Here is a 17,078-nt window from a genome sequence, read left to right on the forward strand (position 1 = left end):
TTTTGTGTCAGGGGAAAAAACACCCAAACAAAGAAGCAGCATGTGGAAAGGCCTCTGTTTCCTTAGGTTATCCCTACGACTCAAGCTCCTGTTGGAGGCTCTCACAGGTACAACCTGCAGAGCTGCAATTTGGGCTGCAGCAGATTCAGCAGAAAGCAAACGCCAACAGCAAACATATTCAAGCTCTTAAAAACACCTCAAAAGCAGCACAGGCTGGTTAGAAAGCTACAAGACTCTGCTCGGGAGAGACAAAACAAGCTAAAAAGATTACTTAATTACACTAAGGAGAGATATTAGAAACAAAGGGGAAACAAGGGAAACCAAGATTCCAGAAGAAACGGGGATTCTCCAACGGTTTAACCTCACTGAAAGGGGGTTTGTCCTGTTTGGTTACATCCTTTGCACATCCCAGGCCTTTGCTTTGAGTGGCTGTAAAAAGACAAACCTATTCCAATTCCACAAGTGTTCAGAGCTTATCAGAGGCGGCTGCTCCGAGCACCGGGGATGAGAAGCCGGACTCAAGGAGAAGCTGATCCCGCGCTGACGGTGACAAAGGTGGCTGTAAACAGCAGCAGAGCGAGATGCTGACGCTCCGGGAACACAAGGTTACACTGCCCACCCCGGAGCTACACGGCAGATTTTAATGGGCCAAGACCGACAGCCGGGAAATGAGTGTCCGCTCTGGCGCAGGAATTACAGCCCTGCCCAGCCCCCGCCGGCTCAGCCCCCGCTGCCGGGGCTCCCACACCGCGACCTCTCAGCAGGGAGTGTTCTTCAGCTGGCACGGTTTATTGTGAGGACACCGGATAACTCAGGGGATTAATGGCATGGACGTGGAGTCCCTTGTCTCCTTTTGGTGGTTCAAAACATCACAAGTGGGTGGGACAAAAGCAGTTCGGGATGTGACAGGAGTTTGTAGGGCTGAGTTTGTAGGGCTGCGCCCTGAAGGCCATAACAAGGTATCCTGGAAGACCCAAATGCAGGGCACAGTATGATGTGTCAGACTGTCTGCTACAGGACCCTGCAGAATGCTGAAATCCTTGTGCAAACCACCAGGAATCATGGCTTCTCCTGGGTTACTGCTGAGAGGAGTCCAGAGCAGGCAGCAGACAGTGCCCCTGAGCACAGAGCAGAAGGTATTTAGCACCTTGCAGGATACAGTGTCCATAGAAATCAGGAATACAGTACAAACCCAGCTTTAATCCATAACATTTGCTGATACAATGCAAGGTGGTTTAATCCTACTGCTTTCTCACCCTTGTGTGCTTTATGTTCCAAACAGGTCTCAGCCCTGTCACCAATCAAGCCAAAACAGGTGAGGGGGTGCAGAGCAGAATTTGGCCATGAGGCTCTTTTCTCCCTCCTCTGGATTCTGCAACTGCTTCACACCAAACCTGAAGCCCGGGATGATATCCCTGAGCACGTGGATTCCCCACACAGCCCCGTTTGCTGGATTCCTGCCACAGTCTGCTCTAGGGCTTCCATAAACACTTTTATGACAGGGCACCATGTGCCTACAGGTCTGTTTTATGGACCAACATGTCCTGGGTGTGTGGAGGGCACTGAGCACAATCCTGGCTACAGGGAAGCCCCGGCAGGGTGGTGGAAGTCAGGTCATCTGGCTCACAGAGCTGCACTGCTCATTTAATAAGGCGTCCACAGAGGAGCAGCTGGAAGCAATAATCACTCCTAAACAAATGTGACAAAGACTATGAGAGTTTATTATTTAAAAAAAAAACCCAATTAACGAAAAAATAAGGAGGAAACCTCAACCTTTCAAAGGGCTCTAATTAGCTCAAGTGTAAGACTCACCATGGTGAGAGTAAAGTTTATGCTGGAGTTCTTTGAGTGTACAAATAATTTTGTGTAGTAGGAATATCCACCCAAACAGAAAGACACACAACTGCTTTGTGCTTCCTCTGAGCAATTCTGCAGTCACATATACAGTAAGAAATTAATGAAATCAAAGGTAATGGTAGAACCTGCCCTGAGAAAGAACAAACTGTTGACAAGCACAGGTTGTGATGATCTGCCTGCTATGACCTTCCCAAGGGAGGATGGGGGGATAACCAAACCCCCAAAAGCAAACCACCAAATCCATCAGAAGGCACACGGTGTCAATAACAGCTCCAGGGAATCTCACAGACAGACAGACATCCATGCAATTAAGGGATGGCACAGTGTTACCAGACAGAGAGATTGTCACTGCAGAGCTTCACAGCCCTTTCATTTTACTGACCCTTCCCAGTTCACAACCTTTGCTCACATCTTTCTCCTTTAAAAACTATCTCCTGGGGTCCCCAGATAAGAGTTACATGATAAAAATACTTTGATGTGGCCAGTGCCATGAGTATTTCAGTATTCACCATGATCAACAAATGAAAAGCCAGAGAAGAAACTCAGTTAGAGATTTATATATTTAGGACCATAACACTGGCTAAGAATTTTGGCAAGGTTTTGACTGAGTTATAGGTGGCTAAAGAGGAAGGAAAGAAAGAAAAACAAGGTTGTAAAAAACAACGTACTGCAGCTCCAGGACTAGTGGCTCGATTCCCACTCTGCGTCACCATAAAAGAGCAAACAAAACAGGGTTCTCTTAGTTATCATCATACACAAAAAATCCCAGAGCCCTTTCCAAAATGCTTCTGGAGTAAAAACATTGGATCACATGCACTGCCAGCTGACAAACACTTCTAAGCTCACTCTGAGTGCCTCTGAATATAAAGACAGTGTGAATGAGGTCTCCGAGCAGCAGAGGGGTTTTTATTAGACAATAGCACTAAGAATTCAGTTTAAATTATGCTGCCCAGGGCTTTCTTCAAACTCTTTCCTAAATAAGCACTGAACAAGAGCACACACTGCACTCACTCAGGACAGGCAGTCTGTGCTCAAGGCCAGCAGGGTGGCCCAGCTGAGCCGTGTCCAACCCCAGCAGATGGGAGGGGATGGCTTTGGGTCACAACTCAGAGAACAGCAAGGCCACCTACAGCACTTTACACCTTTTCCACAAAGCACCAGCTCCTCAGAAAAGCAAAACAACGGATGAAAAAAGATGCAGCAAGGAGAACAACTCATGTGTATTATGTTATCATAAGGAAATCCCATGTTGCCTCTTGAGGGACTCACCAGCGGCTCCCGAGACGCGGCGTTCTCAGCGGCAGGGCAGGAGCCAGCCTGGAACACAAACACAACAGTGAGCTCACATTGCCACCCGATGGACACCCTCAGAAACACTCCCTGTGAGCAGGAGTTAGGGGGACACACTTGTCTTTGCTACCAGCAGCAGTTCTGTGAAGGACTGAAGACTAAGAGGTCAGAAGCACAGGAAAAAAATGCTAATTCCACAGTCCCCATTTAAAACAAGAGAATTCACAGAGTCTGCAGAACTCAAGTGAGGGAGCCAGCAGTGAGAGCCAGGGAGACTCCTGAGAGATGGCATGAAAGCAGTGGTCACCCAAACCCAAATTCTGAAATACCTCTCCCATTTCCATGATCCACTAATGCACCCTTTGTTTTTTGCACTATTCTTATAAAGATTTCAAAACAACCATGATTTAACTAAACCTCACAAACTGTCACAGTACCAGGGCCATCCCTGTTTCCCACACATAATTAAGAGATGAAGTTTTAGGGCAGATGCTGAACACTTTACCTTGCACACCAGGACAAGTGGTGAACAGGAGGAAAGAGGAACCATTTGATTAAAGCAGGACAGGCAGCCAAAGACTGGACTAGACTTGAAGCTCCAGAGCTTCCACTCTCCAGGCTCACCTGCAGTTTTGCTTGTATTCACTCCTCAAGAACAGGCACAGCACTTCCCCACAGCCCCACGTTTTACAGAACTCCTCCCTGGGCTTCTCTTCGTTGCCAAAAAAGCCCAGCAGTTTGATCTCTGTGTAACTCAAATGTATCAGCTCTCACAAGGCAGAGACACTTCAGTTTTACCATAAAATAAATTTATCTTGGTCAACAATCTGCTTTCAAACAGGATCCACCTGATGTTAGGATGGTCTAAGCCATATTGCCTCCACCTGAGGTGTTTTATCTTAGTTGTGACCTCAATGGTGAAAAAATGCACTTTGATTAGTAATGAAGACAACTTTTGAGGCCCAGTTAGAGAAAAGGGAACCCATTCATTAAGTTCAGCATCAATGTCCTTAAGTGACCTTTTGTCCTCCGACTCTATTCATTACTTTTATTCAATATACCAAACCTTCAAAGTATTTCAAGTTTGGGTTTCTTTCCCATCTACAAAATACAGCAAAAAAAAAAAAATAAAACCAAGTTTTTACCACAAGAGGGTGCCAGAAACTCAAATATCCTGCAACTCCTCTGCTCCCAGACAAGGATCATCACCAGGGCCCAGCCAGACCTAACGGCTGGGCAGGGATTCCCTGGGATCACTGGACATAACCACTGCAAACATCAGCTTCAACACCACCCTGCAGCCACACAGTGAGAGCGAGAAAAGGGCACTTCTCCCTGTCACTGGCTTTACATGCACAGAACATCTGCTTTCAAATCTGTTTCAGCTGGATGAAAGAAAAATTATGAACGGCCTCAAGATCTATTCACTCCTCAAAAAATATGGAAAACGTGAGAATCAACACAAGAATATGGCTTGCATGATTTATTAGTAAGGTAACTGAACATTTTTAGGTTGTGGAAAAATTTATTTGGTGTGTGTGCTGTTTTATTCCTTCAGCCAAATCCCAGGACTAACACGGGTACCTTTCTATGGCCAATACTCTAAAATATTGGGGCCTGATTCACAGCCCACTCAGTCAGAGAAAAGATTCTCCTCAAATTCAGTGAGCACAGGGTCAGAACTGCTTAGGAGAGGAAGAGCAGCACAGATAAAATCTGTCTTGAACAATTCAGAAAAGTACCTATAACTGCTAACTACTATTTCCATGGAATTGTTCCATCAAGCCACTTAAAGTAAGTGCTGAGTTTTCTAAGAATATATGTATTGTGCTCTTCTGTAGCAAGCTTCAAGGAAAAATCAAAGCATTTGAACTACTTAAGCTGACTACAAAGAGAAAAACTACAGATGTGTGGTGCAAACAGTAAAGGCACAATGGAAGAGAGAAAGAAACCACCTCTGAATTCATATCCTCAGAAAATCCCCACAGCATCCTAAGGACTAGAGCTCCCATGTCCTGCCCTAAGGAGCTGCTCTAGTATTTATGGACCGTCACCCCACACAGAATTTGGCCAACCTGGGAAATTCCCCAAAGAAGGATCTGAAACAAAGTCCAGGTTGCTGTGAGAAAACATGTGATAATTATATTGAGAGGAAGAGTCTTGATCCTGAAGACAAACGCTCACCAGTTCTGCCATGTGCTGGTACATTCCCTGGTGGCACCTGCAGGACAAGTTGGATCATTTATGGTCCTTGGACTGCACTGTCCAAAGCTACCAACATTTAAAGTGAGATCTGCATTTCCCTTCCAGCCACATTTCCAAGCACAAGGCAAAGGAACCAGTGTTGTAAGGCAGGGAACTGTCACCCTCTGGAACATGGTAGCTCCGGGACAAGTCAGGGAAGAGCCCATCCTTTCCAGCCTGTGTTTATGAAAACAAGGGACATCCCAGTCCAGGGACCATTTACCCTCACCAGGAAAACCATTCTTTCAGGCACAGAATCCAGAGCTGAACAGCCAAGAGCTACAGCCAAGTGGGGAGGAAAATTCACCTGTACACTGACTGATGCAACTGAGGAATTAAGTCTCTGGAGCAACAAATCAGGCATCTTCCAACACCTTTGAAATTTGCTTTAACTACTTCCTTACACAAAGAAAACATCCAGCTACATGGAAGACTCAACCCAAAGGGGTATATGAAGCTTTAGAAAGAAGACAAGATTTGGTTCCCCACTAAACCATGAGAACTTCACCAAGAAATCAGTTATTCTGTTCACAGGCTACACCATCATCCTGCTGCTATAAAGAACAGTAACAGAGAGACAGGATCTTTTCTTCTGCTTATTTTTACTAAAGGCCCAAGGAAGATGATTTCTAAACAAAACAAAGTATTTTAAAAAGCCTGGTAGAAATCTTTATTGCCTTTAGAACATAATTCTATCTCTGTAAATGATTTCATTTGAGCTGCAACGCTCCCCCCCATCCCCACAGTGCTTGAGGCAATATATTAATTCATGAGAATGAGAAAATTAAACCAAGTAAAACAGATAATAAGCCATAAGACATCTGACACTCCCTTTCCAGCATCTAAACTAACTCGATTTGTAATAGAAAACATGATGGGACCCAAACATAAACAAGTTAAGCGAGGCAGTGCCACCACTCATGCTGAAAGCCTGGCAATAAATAAACGAACATCACCAGTGGCAGAAAGCAAATATTTTATTAGATTCTCTAAACGTTTAGTGTGCAATGGGGACAACTTTCCACAGGCCTTGATAACAGTGTCAGAACTGCAAGGGTTGTGTAAGAGGAGTGGTGTTTACACTCTGGGAGACTGAGAGATTTTCACTGGTTTGTTTAATTCCAAAATTGTCCCCGTGAGAATTCACCTACTGTGCTATGTATGGTTCAGTCACACCCCCTTCTTCCTGCCAGAGCTACAAGATTCTCTCAAATCCCATCCAAGCCCACGGAGTTTGAGAGCACTGAGCAGTTCCCAGAGTTCTGGATGAGGGAAGTGCAGCAGTGGGAGATGGTGGTGGGGCCATCTGTGCTCAGCAGGCACCCCCAGCCCCGGGCACTCAGAGCAGCCCCCCTGCCCCTCCCAGGCACAGGGGAGGGAGGGAAGCTCCTGTAGGAGCAGAGCTGCTCCTGGGGGCTGTGTGTGCAGGGGGCAGTGTCAGTGTGTGACCCTGCAGCTGAACTCCAGCGGTGCCCCCTGGCCTGAGGGAGGGCAGAGCCAGAGCTGTCCTTGGAACAAACTCTGCCGCTGGTGAAGTCAGGCCAGGAGCCAAAGGGGGTGCAAGGAACTTGCTGTTGCCTGAGAATCCAGCATTCCTGCAAGAACTGGGACAGAATCCAGCAGGGCAGTTATCCAGTTAACTGACCATTTTCACCCAGGATGCCTCCAGATCCCCTCCCTCCTCAGAGGAGCCCACACAGAGCGAGCTCTCTGTGGTGCACAGGTCTCTCTGCACCTTGGCTGTTCTCCTCATCCCAAATTCTTCCTGACCTACAGAGCAGCACAGGCATTAACTCCACTTTACTCTGTACAGCCCATACCCGAAAAACTCTCCATGTTACACAACAGGTGGGAGTTACCATTCCCATTTTTCACTATGGACACAGTTCCAGGGGGTTGGAACTGGGTGATCTTTAAGGTCCTTTCTGACCCAAACCATTCCATGATCCTTCATGTCCTTAACTTTAAAACCTAGGGGGTTCTCTGGCTACATTTCTGAGGTCCATTAAAAAGCAAGACTTTTCCACTTGCAAACACCAAGCCTTTTCTTGAGCTACAGCAACACTAAATAAATACTAAAAAAGGGTGCAAGGGGAGGATACATTATCTAAGCTCAAGAGAACCTCAGTGTTTCTCAGGCAACCACATCTGCCAGTTAACCAGATTTCTTCCTCAGCAAGTGCCAACCCTGCAGACTGCCCAAGTATTTTCAGGTCTCTTCACTCTGAAAGCGTTCCCTGGAAGTGTGAGGGATGGACTGGAACACCTGCACCTCACTCTGGGACTGATGACAGCACCTGGGTGATGCAAAGCTGCCCAGCCTCCTGGGAGTTTGGTAACTTGGCCTTTCACAACCCAGACCTGTGCTGGTTACCCAAGAGCACAGACTTTATGTAATTTTATTTCCATTTCAGTTTAGTTCAACAGTGTTCCCTACAAACTCAGCCCCCTCAGTCCAAAATGAAAGGATCAGCAGAGAGGTTCATGGTGAATTAGCCAAATCTGGGCAGATTTGAGAGACTGCACATAAAAGTGTGTCCCTGGCAGACTTTGTTCTGTTTTCTTCTCAGTTGCTCAAACAGCCAGACAAGACCTTTCCCCTCCCTCCTGGGGGCACCAAAAGGACTTTCCCAAATTCCCCTGGCACCACTTCTCAGGAGCCTGTTTGGGACTCAGGGGAGTTGAGAGAGCTCCAGGAGGTCACTGAATTTGAGGAGGGTTGAGTTTGCAGTGGAATACAAGTGACCCTGGGCCATCAGCAACACAATAAGAGTGACAGGAACCTACACTAGGCACACCTACATCAAACCTATCCCATGGAATCAAGGCTGGAAAAGACCTTTAACAATATATACTAAATACTATTACATCACACTTTCCTTCTCCTCTCTGGTTGCTCCATTCATTTCATGCCCCAGTTTAAAAATACCTTACACTTTTAGTGTTTCGTGAGCACTCAAACCACTGCTCTTTGGCCCTCCCCGTTCAGTGTCTGACAGCACATCTGACAGCAGTTTCTTGCTGCTTTGCCCTTTCACGCTCCTGGCTCCAGGATCCTCCTCCCTCCCTCGCAGGTGCAAGGCAGGGGCAGTTTTTTGTCTGACTCCTCACAGACTCCCAGAACATTCCGACTTTGAAGGGGCCCACAAGGACCATCGAGTCCAACCCTCCGCCCTGCACAGGGCTCCACCTCATTTCGTGCCCACCTGGCACACCGCGTCCTTTCTCCCCGGCCGTGTTTGCATTTATTTCTCCCTTTATTCACACGTTTTACGACTTTCACACCCACAACCCCTCAATGCCACCGCGCCTGTGCCCAGGGCCCGGCCTGCTCCAGCCAGCCCCGCACAGCCCCCGCTCGCAGAGGGCAGGGATCCCCGGTGCAGCAGGGCCCCCGCGGTGCCCGGGGGGTGTGTCCGGAACCCCTCGGAGCCCCTCGAAGCCCCCCGGAGCCCCCCAGGGCCCCCGGCCCGGCCCGGCCCCTCGGACCCCCCTCACCTGCCCCGGCTGCTCCGCTCGCTCCGCCGCCGCCATCTTCCCAGGCGTGCCCAATCCACCCCCGAGCGCGCGATGCAGCGCCCTCCCCTCCCGCAGGCACGGCGAGCCGAGCGCCGGCGCATCGCTGCGCCCCGCGGGGCATCCGCGGGTACCGGGAGCTGCCGTGAGCTGCCCGGAGCGGCCGGTCTCAGCCGGGGCAGGCGGGCCGTGTCCCTGCCCTTCCCGGCAGGAGCGCCTTCCCTGCCTGCAGAAGCATCGCCCGGCGCCAGGCGATGGCGGCGCGGCTGAAGCGCTGCGTGGTGCGGCGGCGGGACGGGCCGGAGCAGCACGGCGTGGCCGCGTCCTGCCTGCGGGAGCTGCGGGACAAGGGTGAGCCCGGCGGTCCCGGGACAAGGCGCAGGGGGGGGGCCCGGTGGGAGCCCCGGGGATCACAGACCCTCCCGCGATGCTGGGCTGAGCCCCCGGGGCTCCGGGGGCGCTTCGCAGCGGAGGATGCGAGGGGAGGTGGGAACGAGCATCGGGAAGTGCTTCCACTGAGCCGCGGCCGGCCCGGTGCCTGTGCCGGGGTTTGCACCGGGAAACAGCCGCTGTCCGGCAGTGAGGACCAGGGGAAATGGCCTTAAACTGACACTCGGGAGATTCGGATTAGAGATTAGGAAAACATTGGGTGGTCAGGCATAGGAGTAGGTTGCCCAGGGAGGTGGTGGAGTCACCATCGCTGGGGGTGTTCAGGAGGTGTCTGGGTCTGGCGCTGGGTGATGGTTTGGGGGTTACAGTGGCAGTGCTGGGTGACGGTTGGACTGGATGATCCTAAAGGTCTCTTCCAACCTTGATGATTCCATGATTCTATGATTCTAATATTAATTTCTGGAGGGAGGCACATGTGTTTGTGCTAAAAAAGAGCTGATGTGCAGATCTGGGTTCCGGCCTCAGTCACAGAGACTTGCCTGTGCCTTGCACTGGACGTTATTAAAGGGCAGTGCTGTGTCACTTTTGTCATTTAATTAAGTTTTTTTTTCTGTTGTGCAGCTTGTGGTGTTCTGGCCATTGACAAGGCCAGGGAGCCCATCACCTTGGTGCTGGCAGAAGATGGGACCATTGTGGATGATGAGGATTACTTCTTGTGTTTGCCACCTAACACCAAGTTTGTGGCACTGGCCAAGGATGAGAAATGGTCTGGCAAAAGCTTAGGTAGGCTGTGGGTCAGGGAGCATGGGAGGGGAGGGTGTCTGGAATACACCTGGTGACATTAGGCTGTCTCAGGTGGATCAGGAGTGACCCAGGGAGCTGATGACTCTTGTGTCAGACAGTGGAACATCCTGGCTCTCGGGGGCTGCGGATGAAGTGGACAGTGCTGTGGAGAAGTGGAAGCAGCTGGCCAGGCAGCTGAAGGGTGACCTGTCCAATATCATCCTGATGTCTGAAGAAGACCTCCAGGTACAGCGGGGAAACCCCCAATCCCTATCCTTGGCTCTGTCCATCATCCATTCATCTCAGGAGAGAACAGAATCAGTAAACAAGATCTCGGGCTTAATTCAGCTGCTGCTGTTTGGCTGTTGGTGCCAGAGTCAAATCTCTCGTGTAGGGGAAACACTCAAGTGTCTGAGCAGGGTGCTCTTAACCCTGACTGTCCCTGGATGCCTTTTGGCTTCTGGTAAAGAATGGCGGCTTCACAAGAAACCTTGTGGGACACGCTGGGTTTCAGGAGGGCTGGTCCCTGCTGTTGGTACTGCATTCAGGGCCATGGATGCAATGCTCAGCACTGGCATTGTTTTCAGGTGCTGATTGATGTGCCACGTTCAGACCTGGCAGAAGAACTTGCCCAAAGTGAAACCAAAACCCAGGTGCTGCAGGACACCCTGCAGCAGGTGCTGGACAGAAGAGAAGAGGAGCGTCAGTCAAAGCAGCTCCTGGAGCTCTACCTGGAGGCCTTGAAAACTGAAGACAGTGTCTTAAGCAAAGCAGCAGGTAGGGAGCACTGGGATGCTGGAGAAGGAGCTTCCCAGAGATGCCTGAAATAGTTGGTGGAATAAATAAGGTGGAGTGAAGGACTGGAGTGAGTCATTTGCTCAGCAGCTGTTAGTGGGGTTGATGCAAGAGCTGGTTTAGTGTGTATGGTGTGAGAATTCTCTGACCAGGTGAGAGAATTCTCACAATGCCTGAAAGTAGAATACTGGGAGAAAAGCTTAAATCACATAGGCATTATGGATTTCTTAAGTTAGAGGGCACACCTAGATAAGATGCATATTTTATTAATCTCACAACCATCAAAGCAGTCCAGGCCACTTTTCCTATCCTGTGTTTGTCAGGGGCTATATTGACTCTGCTCCCTTTCAGAACCTCAGGCTGCACCAAGGAAGGAGATGGATGTGGTTGACACAGGTACCAGCAGCACAGGCACTCCAGCCAAAACAGCCCTCAGTGACCAGATCCTTGCTGCTCTGAGGGAGAAACCTGCTCCCGAGCTCTGCTTGGACAGTCAGGACCTAGAGGTGGGTGAGAACAACACAACTGTATCCAGGGAAATCTCTCCCTCTGGAGAGAGAGGCTGTAGGGGAAGCTGTCCTTGCTCCTGGAGGCTCTGATGTCCGTAGACCTCAGTCTCAGCGTGGTGACATTGAATCTATTTCTTTCCCTCAGTACCTCTACGCCCTGCTTGCAGCCCCTCTGTGTCAGCCAGCTGACGCTGTTTCACGAACTCCAAAAAGCCACAAAATACTCTTGGGTTTGGTCTCTGACAAATCATAGTCAGCTGTCTTACCAGCAGGGTGGTTTTTTGTATGCAGATGCATCTAGCTATACTTCTTGGTTATACATCCCAAATCAACAACTCGTTATTTTTGAAAACTGTAAACAAACCCACAGCTGGGAAAGTCCAGCTAAACTGTAACCACTATAGAAAGGTGTTCTTCCAAGCTGTGACCTGGCTGCTGCTGCTTTTCCCTGCTGTGGAAACTAAGTAGCTGCTGTTTGTTCCCTTGAACATCTGAACAGAGCTTCAAGCTCTGAGCGTTGGCAGAACACTGGAAATCCAGTGGCCCATGGAATAGGTGATGAAAGCTGGGAACATCCTCAGTTCCAAAGTGCCAGTGCTAAACAGGTGCCTCATTCCTGCTGTTGTCCATGTGGGCAGAGGGTCGGGGTGAGGGAGTCAGTGGAAAAGACTTAGAAATCTGCTTTTCTGCAGCTGGTGCTGAAGGAAGACAGAGCAGCCCTGGCCTGGGCTCTGGGGTGGGACAAGCAGAAGGCTGGAGCTCTGCAGGAAGCCTGTGACCAGGAGCTCTCCAAGCGCCTCCAGCAAGTGCAGACCCTGCATTCCCTGCGGAGCACATCCAAGGGCAAGAAAACCCTGCCCTGGGGGGACTGGCCCAGCTCAAAACGCAAAAAATAACAGTGCCCTGCTGCTGGCAGCTCAGCTCCTGCTTCTGCATTAGGATCCATACCAGCAAAGACACATCCTGGGAGCCAGAGTTTGCTGGTCATACTGTGCTCTGGCTATAGACAAGGGAAATCTGGACATTGTCCTGAGGCTTAGACTCCTGGGATGATTCAAATCATGTGTGACCAAAGGGATTTTGACTTTTTGCAGAATACTGGAACAATGGTATTGCTAAACACAGCATGTAAGGGTTCAGCTTTGCAAACCTGGTTGGGAGCCAGAAGCTTCCATCTGATCCTGGTGGCTGCAGCTCCTGAGGCCCTGGGCAGTTTGCTTACCTTGTCCCCCCACCATTTCCAGTGTAAAGGGTGGAAGATCTCTGCGAGACACTTTGAGGCACAGCTGTGAACAGGGCAGAGGGTTTAACCAGCTGCTGCCTGGCTCTAAGCTCCAGCCTGGGATCTAGGACCTTGAATTCTCACAACGATTTCATCAGTTAAAATAAATTCAAAGTCCTTTCACTTCAGAGCTTTTTCTTGGGTGCTGTGTGAGAACTAACTGGAAAAACGCAGCAAAGGTGGAAATAATTGCTTTGTAGGGCTGTGTGACAGAAGACTTGTATTTGGCCTGCTGTGTTATTCTCCTAATCATGAGTGTAGCATCATGATGCTTTTGTATTAACTGGCTGATTTTTAAATTTGTTAAAGTCTTTTTTTCTGATATCAATAAAAGCTTTTTATGTTACTGTTGGGCTAGTTTTGATATTTCCACCAGCTGCTATAATTAATGTGCTGAATTCTTCTAAAAGAAATCTCATCCCTGAAAGTGGAACAGTCTGGGATGGGGGAAAGGGAGGGTATTGAAGAGCCATTGTGTAAAATTTCCCCCAGAGAGATGGGGATTCATGATATTCCTGTGTTCTGCACTGCAGCACCTGATTTTATTTGATCAATACTGGATAGTTGCAGCCTACAAAAGGCATGGGATTTTCCCTATCACTCCTGCTTAAAAGCTCAAATACAGAGCAAGAATGAAAGGCTGCACAAGAGCAGTGCTCTTTTTCCACTGTGTCATGTATAGCCAAGTGACTCAAATCTAGAAAGTGCACTCTTTTTTCAAACACAGAGCAAGGCTACACCTAGAACTTCTCAAGTGCAATCAGAAATATTCTGTCGTGCAGAACCTTCTTTATCCTGGGGTGGTGTTTAATATATTAGTCTAACTAAAATGAGAAGCTGATGACTTTAAACTTGGTTTGGAGGAGTTGCCCTAAGCTGTATCCTGCAGGAAGGCAGAGTCTGTCTCATGAATTAAGGGCTGAGCAAGAGAAACAGTGTTCAAGTCTCTCCTCTCTTGCTGCATATTTTAGACTATCCTTGGCAAGCTAATTCTTGCTGGATCAAGTTGGCCCACACAGCAGCTTGAGCAGCCTTCTCATTTCCCTTGGCTATTTCTGTCTAATTACTGATGTCTTTAAATCTGCTTCTTTTGAATCCAATTATTTTTGAATTCTCTTTTACAGCTCTTTTGCACTCTGTAAGGCTCTGCCAGCCCGGCAGAGGGCAATGGGGGTCAGTGTCTGCCCACTGCTCCAGAGCCACAGTGCTGCCTGAAAATGGGGATTCCTGACAGGAAAGGTTATACCTCAGCAGTGTTACAGGGGGGAAATGACACAAAACTGTCAAGGCAACAAGTAAGAGATAAGGCTGTTAAAACAAAACCAAAATATTCAACATGCCTGAGCAAAAGCATCCAAACTGGAAGCAAGGAGGAAGTCAAACAGTTACTGGAGAAATTAGGTAGCGGCATTGAGGGTGTTGCACATACTGAGTTATTATGTTCTGCTTTAAACTCTTTATTTAAAGGAGTTTAATTTTAGTAACAGGTACCTTCTGTGAGCAATTAAGGCATTTTGGGCATAAGCTTTACTGAATTCTCACAGACCTTGCATTTTTGGAACAATAAAAATCCAACTCATCGTGTTCACCTAAAAACCTAAAGATTCCTTACTGGTGTTAACCTGCAAGAGGAATCTTACAGAGGCTAATTCTGGTTTCTCTAGGATACTAAGAGAAGCTGACCTGAGACATTGCTTGAAAGGTAAATCATGACATGTTGGAATCTTCATTTTCAGTCACAGCTGCTTCTTTTTCCCCAGGAGTTCTCTCTCCCTTGGCTGCACTGGACTTCTTTTTCCTCTTCTCCTTTTGCTCTAAGTTACTTGATGCAAGCTCATCACTCTTCTGGGTGATATATTTTAGCTGAGAACAATAAACTAATTAGTTCTCTACTGAAGAACTTCATTTATTCACATGAAATCAGAGAGAAATGTTGAAGAGAAAGTCATAGGGCAAATTCTTACTACAAGAAAGATGACAGACTCCAAAAAAACATTTACTCTGCCTCGTCAGGCAAGTTTGTGTTGCATATTTCGAATCACATATGAAAGGAAAAAAATCTCCTCACATAAAATTAAAATCAGTATTGGAAGCTTTCTTCTTCATGGTTCCATGCACAGGTATGTCACAACATCAGTGAGTTTAATCCACTGAACTTCACAGAGATCAGCACAAGAGAGAATGCAATGATTCCATGATCCCTGTGTTAATGTGAGGAGACTCAGCTCCTCGAGGCAGACTCAAACTATTCCTGGGCTACAACAAAGGAACACATCAGGAAAAAGCAAAGTGATTCCTTTCCAGGATTGATGATGCTGTGTCTGTATAGTGGGTTTTATTGCACTTCTGTACTTGGAACCTCAGCAACCCTCCTGCAACTCCTGAATTGCAATGAGATGTGTGTTCCCACAGTGAGGCAGTGTCATGAAGTAAGATGAAAATTTAAAAGTCACTGGATTTGTGCCCACTCATCATCAGTAAGACAGTGAAATTGCCTAAACAACAGTCACTTCCTCATCTATATCCTTCATTCAAATGCTCTTAGCTGGTTTAAGAATGTTGTGAGACAGAAAATACAGTGAATCTCACCAAAGAACTGCTCCTTCTAGCCAAAAGCTTCACATCTTCTGTGTTGATTGTGCTTCGTTTTGCATGCCTGCATAAAATAAAAACACCCCTTAACATGTTTGCCAGCACTGTCTGTAAGAGGCCATAGAGCATCTCATTGAGAGCACTGAATTCAGGGACTAAAGGGGCTTAATATGGACCGAGCAAATCCCACCTGTCTGTCTTCCCTAACTATGCACAAAAAACTGTTTTATCAAGCTTTTTTCTGTACATCTAAATTCCCACACTTCCTGTGTGAAAATACAGCAACCAGAACTTCAAGCACCACTGTCCTGTTCCCTCTTACTTGTCAGCAGGTCAATGTGTCGGGTTTTAACTAAAAATTCTCCTTTACCTCCTTGGAGAAACCAGCTTAGTAAATCACCTGTTACCCCCAAACCATCCACTACTGCTGTGTATCAATGCATTTGACAATTACGTAGCCATTAATCTAAACACAAAAATGAGCTTCCAAGATCAGGAAGTACCTGCAGGGAATATCTATTTCCTAACTTCACGGCCACTATTTAAGCAGACAACAGAACACTTAAAACCTTGAATTACAATAAGTGTTTTAAAGATTACCTAGGAGCTAACACTAAAGAATAAAGCCTTTGTAACAACCAGTGCCTACCTTGCAAACATTTCGAGGTCTCTTGCAAAGGTTTCTGGAGAAAACACAAAGATGACACATATTTTAAAATGCTGAGTGGGAAGAGATACATTATACACAACAGTTGTTACAAAGATATTAAGTGCAGGTTATCCAAGTCAGTTATGAGAGGTGACCACAGCTGGTTATTTGGTGCCACTCTTGCACAGGCACGATATTTCCACACACACTTACACGATTTTTTCAGGTCTGAAAAGTAGAAACGCTATTTCTTGTACTGTTAAAAACACAATGCAGGGGAATGCCCCAGTGACACCTAGTTCGGTGCTATTATTTTAAAGCCTCGTGTCTCCAGCAGTGGTTCCTGAACCCAGGAGCTGTAACCCAAGTAACTCAGGTAGCATCAGGTAGCCCAGGTAACCTCAGGTAAGGTAACCCCAGGTAACCCACGTAACACCAGGTAACACCAGGCAACCCGGGCTGTACCGCACTGTCGGAAGGTGATCTCCGAGATGGCCGCGATGCTCTGTTTGCTGAACCGTATGTCCTTGTCCTCCTCCACCTCCTGGCACAGGCACCCGACCGTGTAGTGAACCGCCGCCTTCAGCCTCTGCAGGGACCAAGGCGGGGGCAGGCAGTGACACACCGGCTCCGCTCCAGGCCACCACAGCCGCCTGCAGGCGGTGGCTCAGGGCCCCGACCCCGGCACGCCGCCCGGTACCTGTGTGAGCAGCAGCCGCTCCTCATCGCCCGCCGCCGCCGCCGCCGCCATCGCGCCCCTCAGAGTTTCCCGCCCAGCGCGCGGGGCGGGGCCGCGCCGCCGCCATGTCGGGCCCCGCCCCGGGGCCGCTCTGAGGGGAGCCGCGACCCGGCTGCTCACCGGCACCCGCGACACTCGTTTATCTTACGAAAATCCCGAATATTACTGCGTGCTCTGCAGAAAAGTTGATTGAAATTGAAAGCCGTATTTTGCCTTATAGAGATATTCGATAATAAGTAGCTGCCTTAGCAGAAATAAATGGAGGGAAAAAAAGGTGCTACAAAAATCAGCGCGCAGCACAAAATTTAACACTTGAGAGGGAAGATTTAACGCTTCTGAGGGAAAAACGAAAGGTTCAGACGTCCAGGTGAATTTTCAGAAGTCCTGAAGATGACTGGCAGTAGCATTGCAGGGAGGGGATATAAAACAGAG

General features: G+C 48.2%; 3 protein-coding genes across 3 annotated transcripts in view; 1 reads left to right on the forward strand and 2 right to left on the reverse strand.

Annotated features, from left to right (window-relative positions):
- The window catches only part of PEX14 (peroxisomal biogenesis factor 14), a 71,575-nt gene extending 62,630 nt beyond the window's left edge, over nt 1-8,945 (reverse strand). The window contains exons 1-2 of the mRNA XM_017825823.1: nt 8,890-8,945; nt 3,127-3,174 (exon numbers count right to left, since the gene is read on the reverse strand). Coding sequence (XP_017681312.1) covers nt 3,127-3,174; nt 8,890-8,925 — 84 coding nt within the window. The 5' untranslated portion in view covers nt 8,926-8,945. The remainder of the gene's footprint in view (nt 1-3,126; nt 3,175-8,889) is intronic.
- A 216-nt stretch (nt 8,946-9,161) lies between these two features.
- Nucleotides 9,162-13,191, forward strand: DFFA (DNA fragmentation factor subunit alpha). The gene is made up of 6 exons (XM_017825825.1): nt 9,162-9,258; nt 9,919-10,080; nt 10,196-10,326; nt 10,668-10,857; nt 11,227-11,381; nt 12,077-13,191. Exons 1-6 carry the CDS (start codon nt 9,162-9,164, stop codon nt 12,278-12,280), a joined length of 939 nt encoding a protein of 312 aa, XP_017681314.1. The 3' UTR covers nt 12,281-13,191.
- A 1,001-nt stretch (nt 13,192-14,192) lies between these two features.
- On the reverse strand, nt 14,193-16,720 carry LOC108502607 (centromere protein S-like). The gene is made up of 5 exons (XM_017825694.1): nt 16,608-16,720; nt 16,373-16,496; nt 15,908-15,941; nt 15,256-15,322; nt 14,193-14,529 (listed from the first exon to the last, which is right to left on the reverse strand). The coding sequence occupies exons 1-5, from the start codon at nt 16,656-16,658 to the stop codon at nt 14,374-14,376; spliced, it is 432 nt and encodes a 143-aa protein (XP_017681183.1). The 5' UTR covers nt 16,659-16,720; the 3' UTR covers nt 14,193-14,373.
- Between the last annotated feature and the right edge of the window lie 358 nt (nt 16,721-17,078).

Source organism: Lepidothrix coronata, unplaced genomic scaffold, assembly GCF_001604755.1.
Source record: "Lepidothrix coronata isolate B3197 unplaced genomic scaffold, Lepidothrix_coronata-1.0 Scaffold122, whole genome shotgun sequence".
NCBI classification, from domain to species: domain Eukaryota; kingdom Metazoa; phylum Chordata; class Aves; order Passeriformes; family Pipridae; genus Lepidothrix; species Lepidothrix coronata.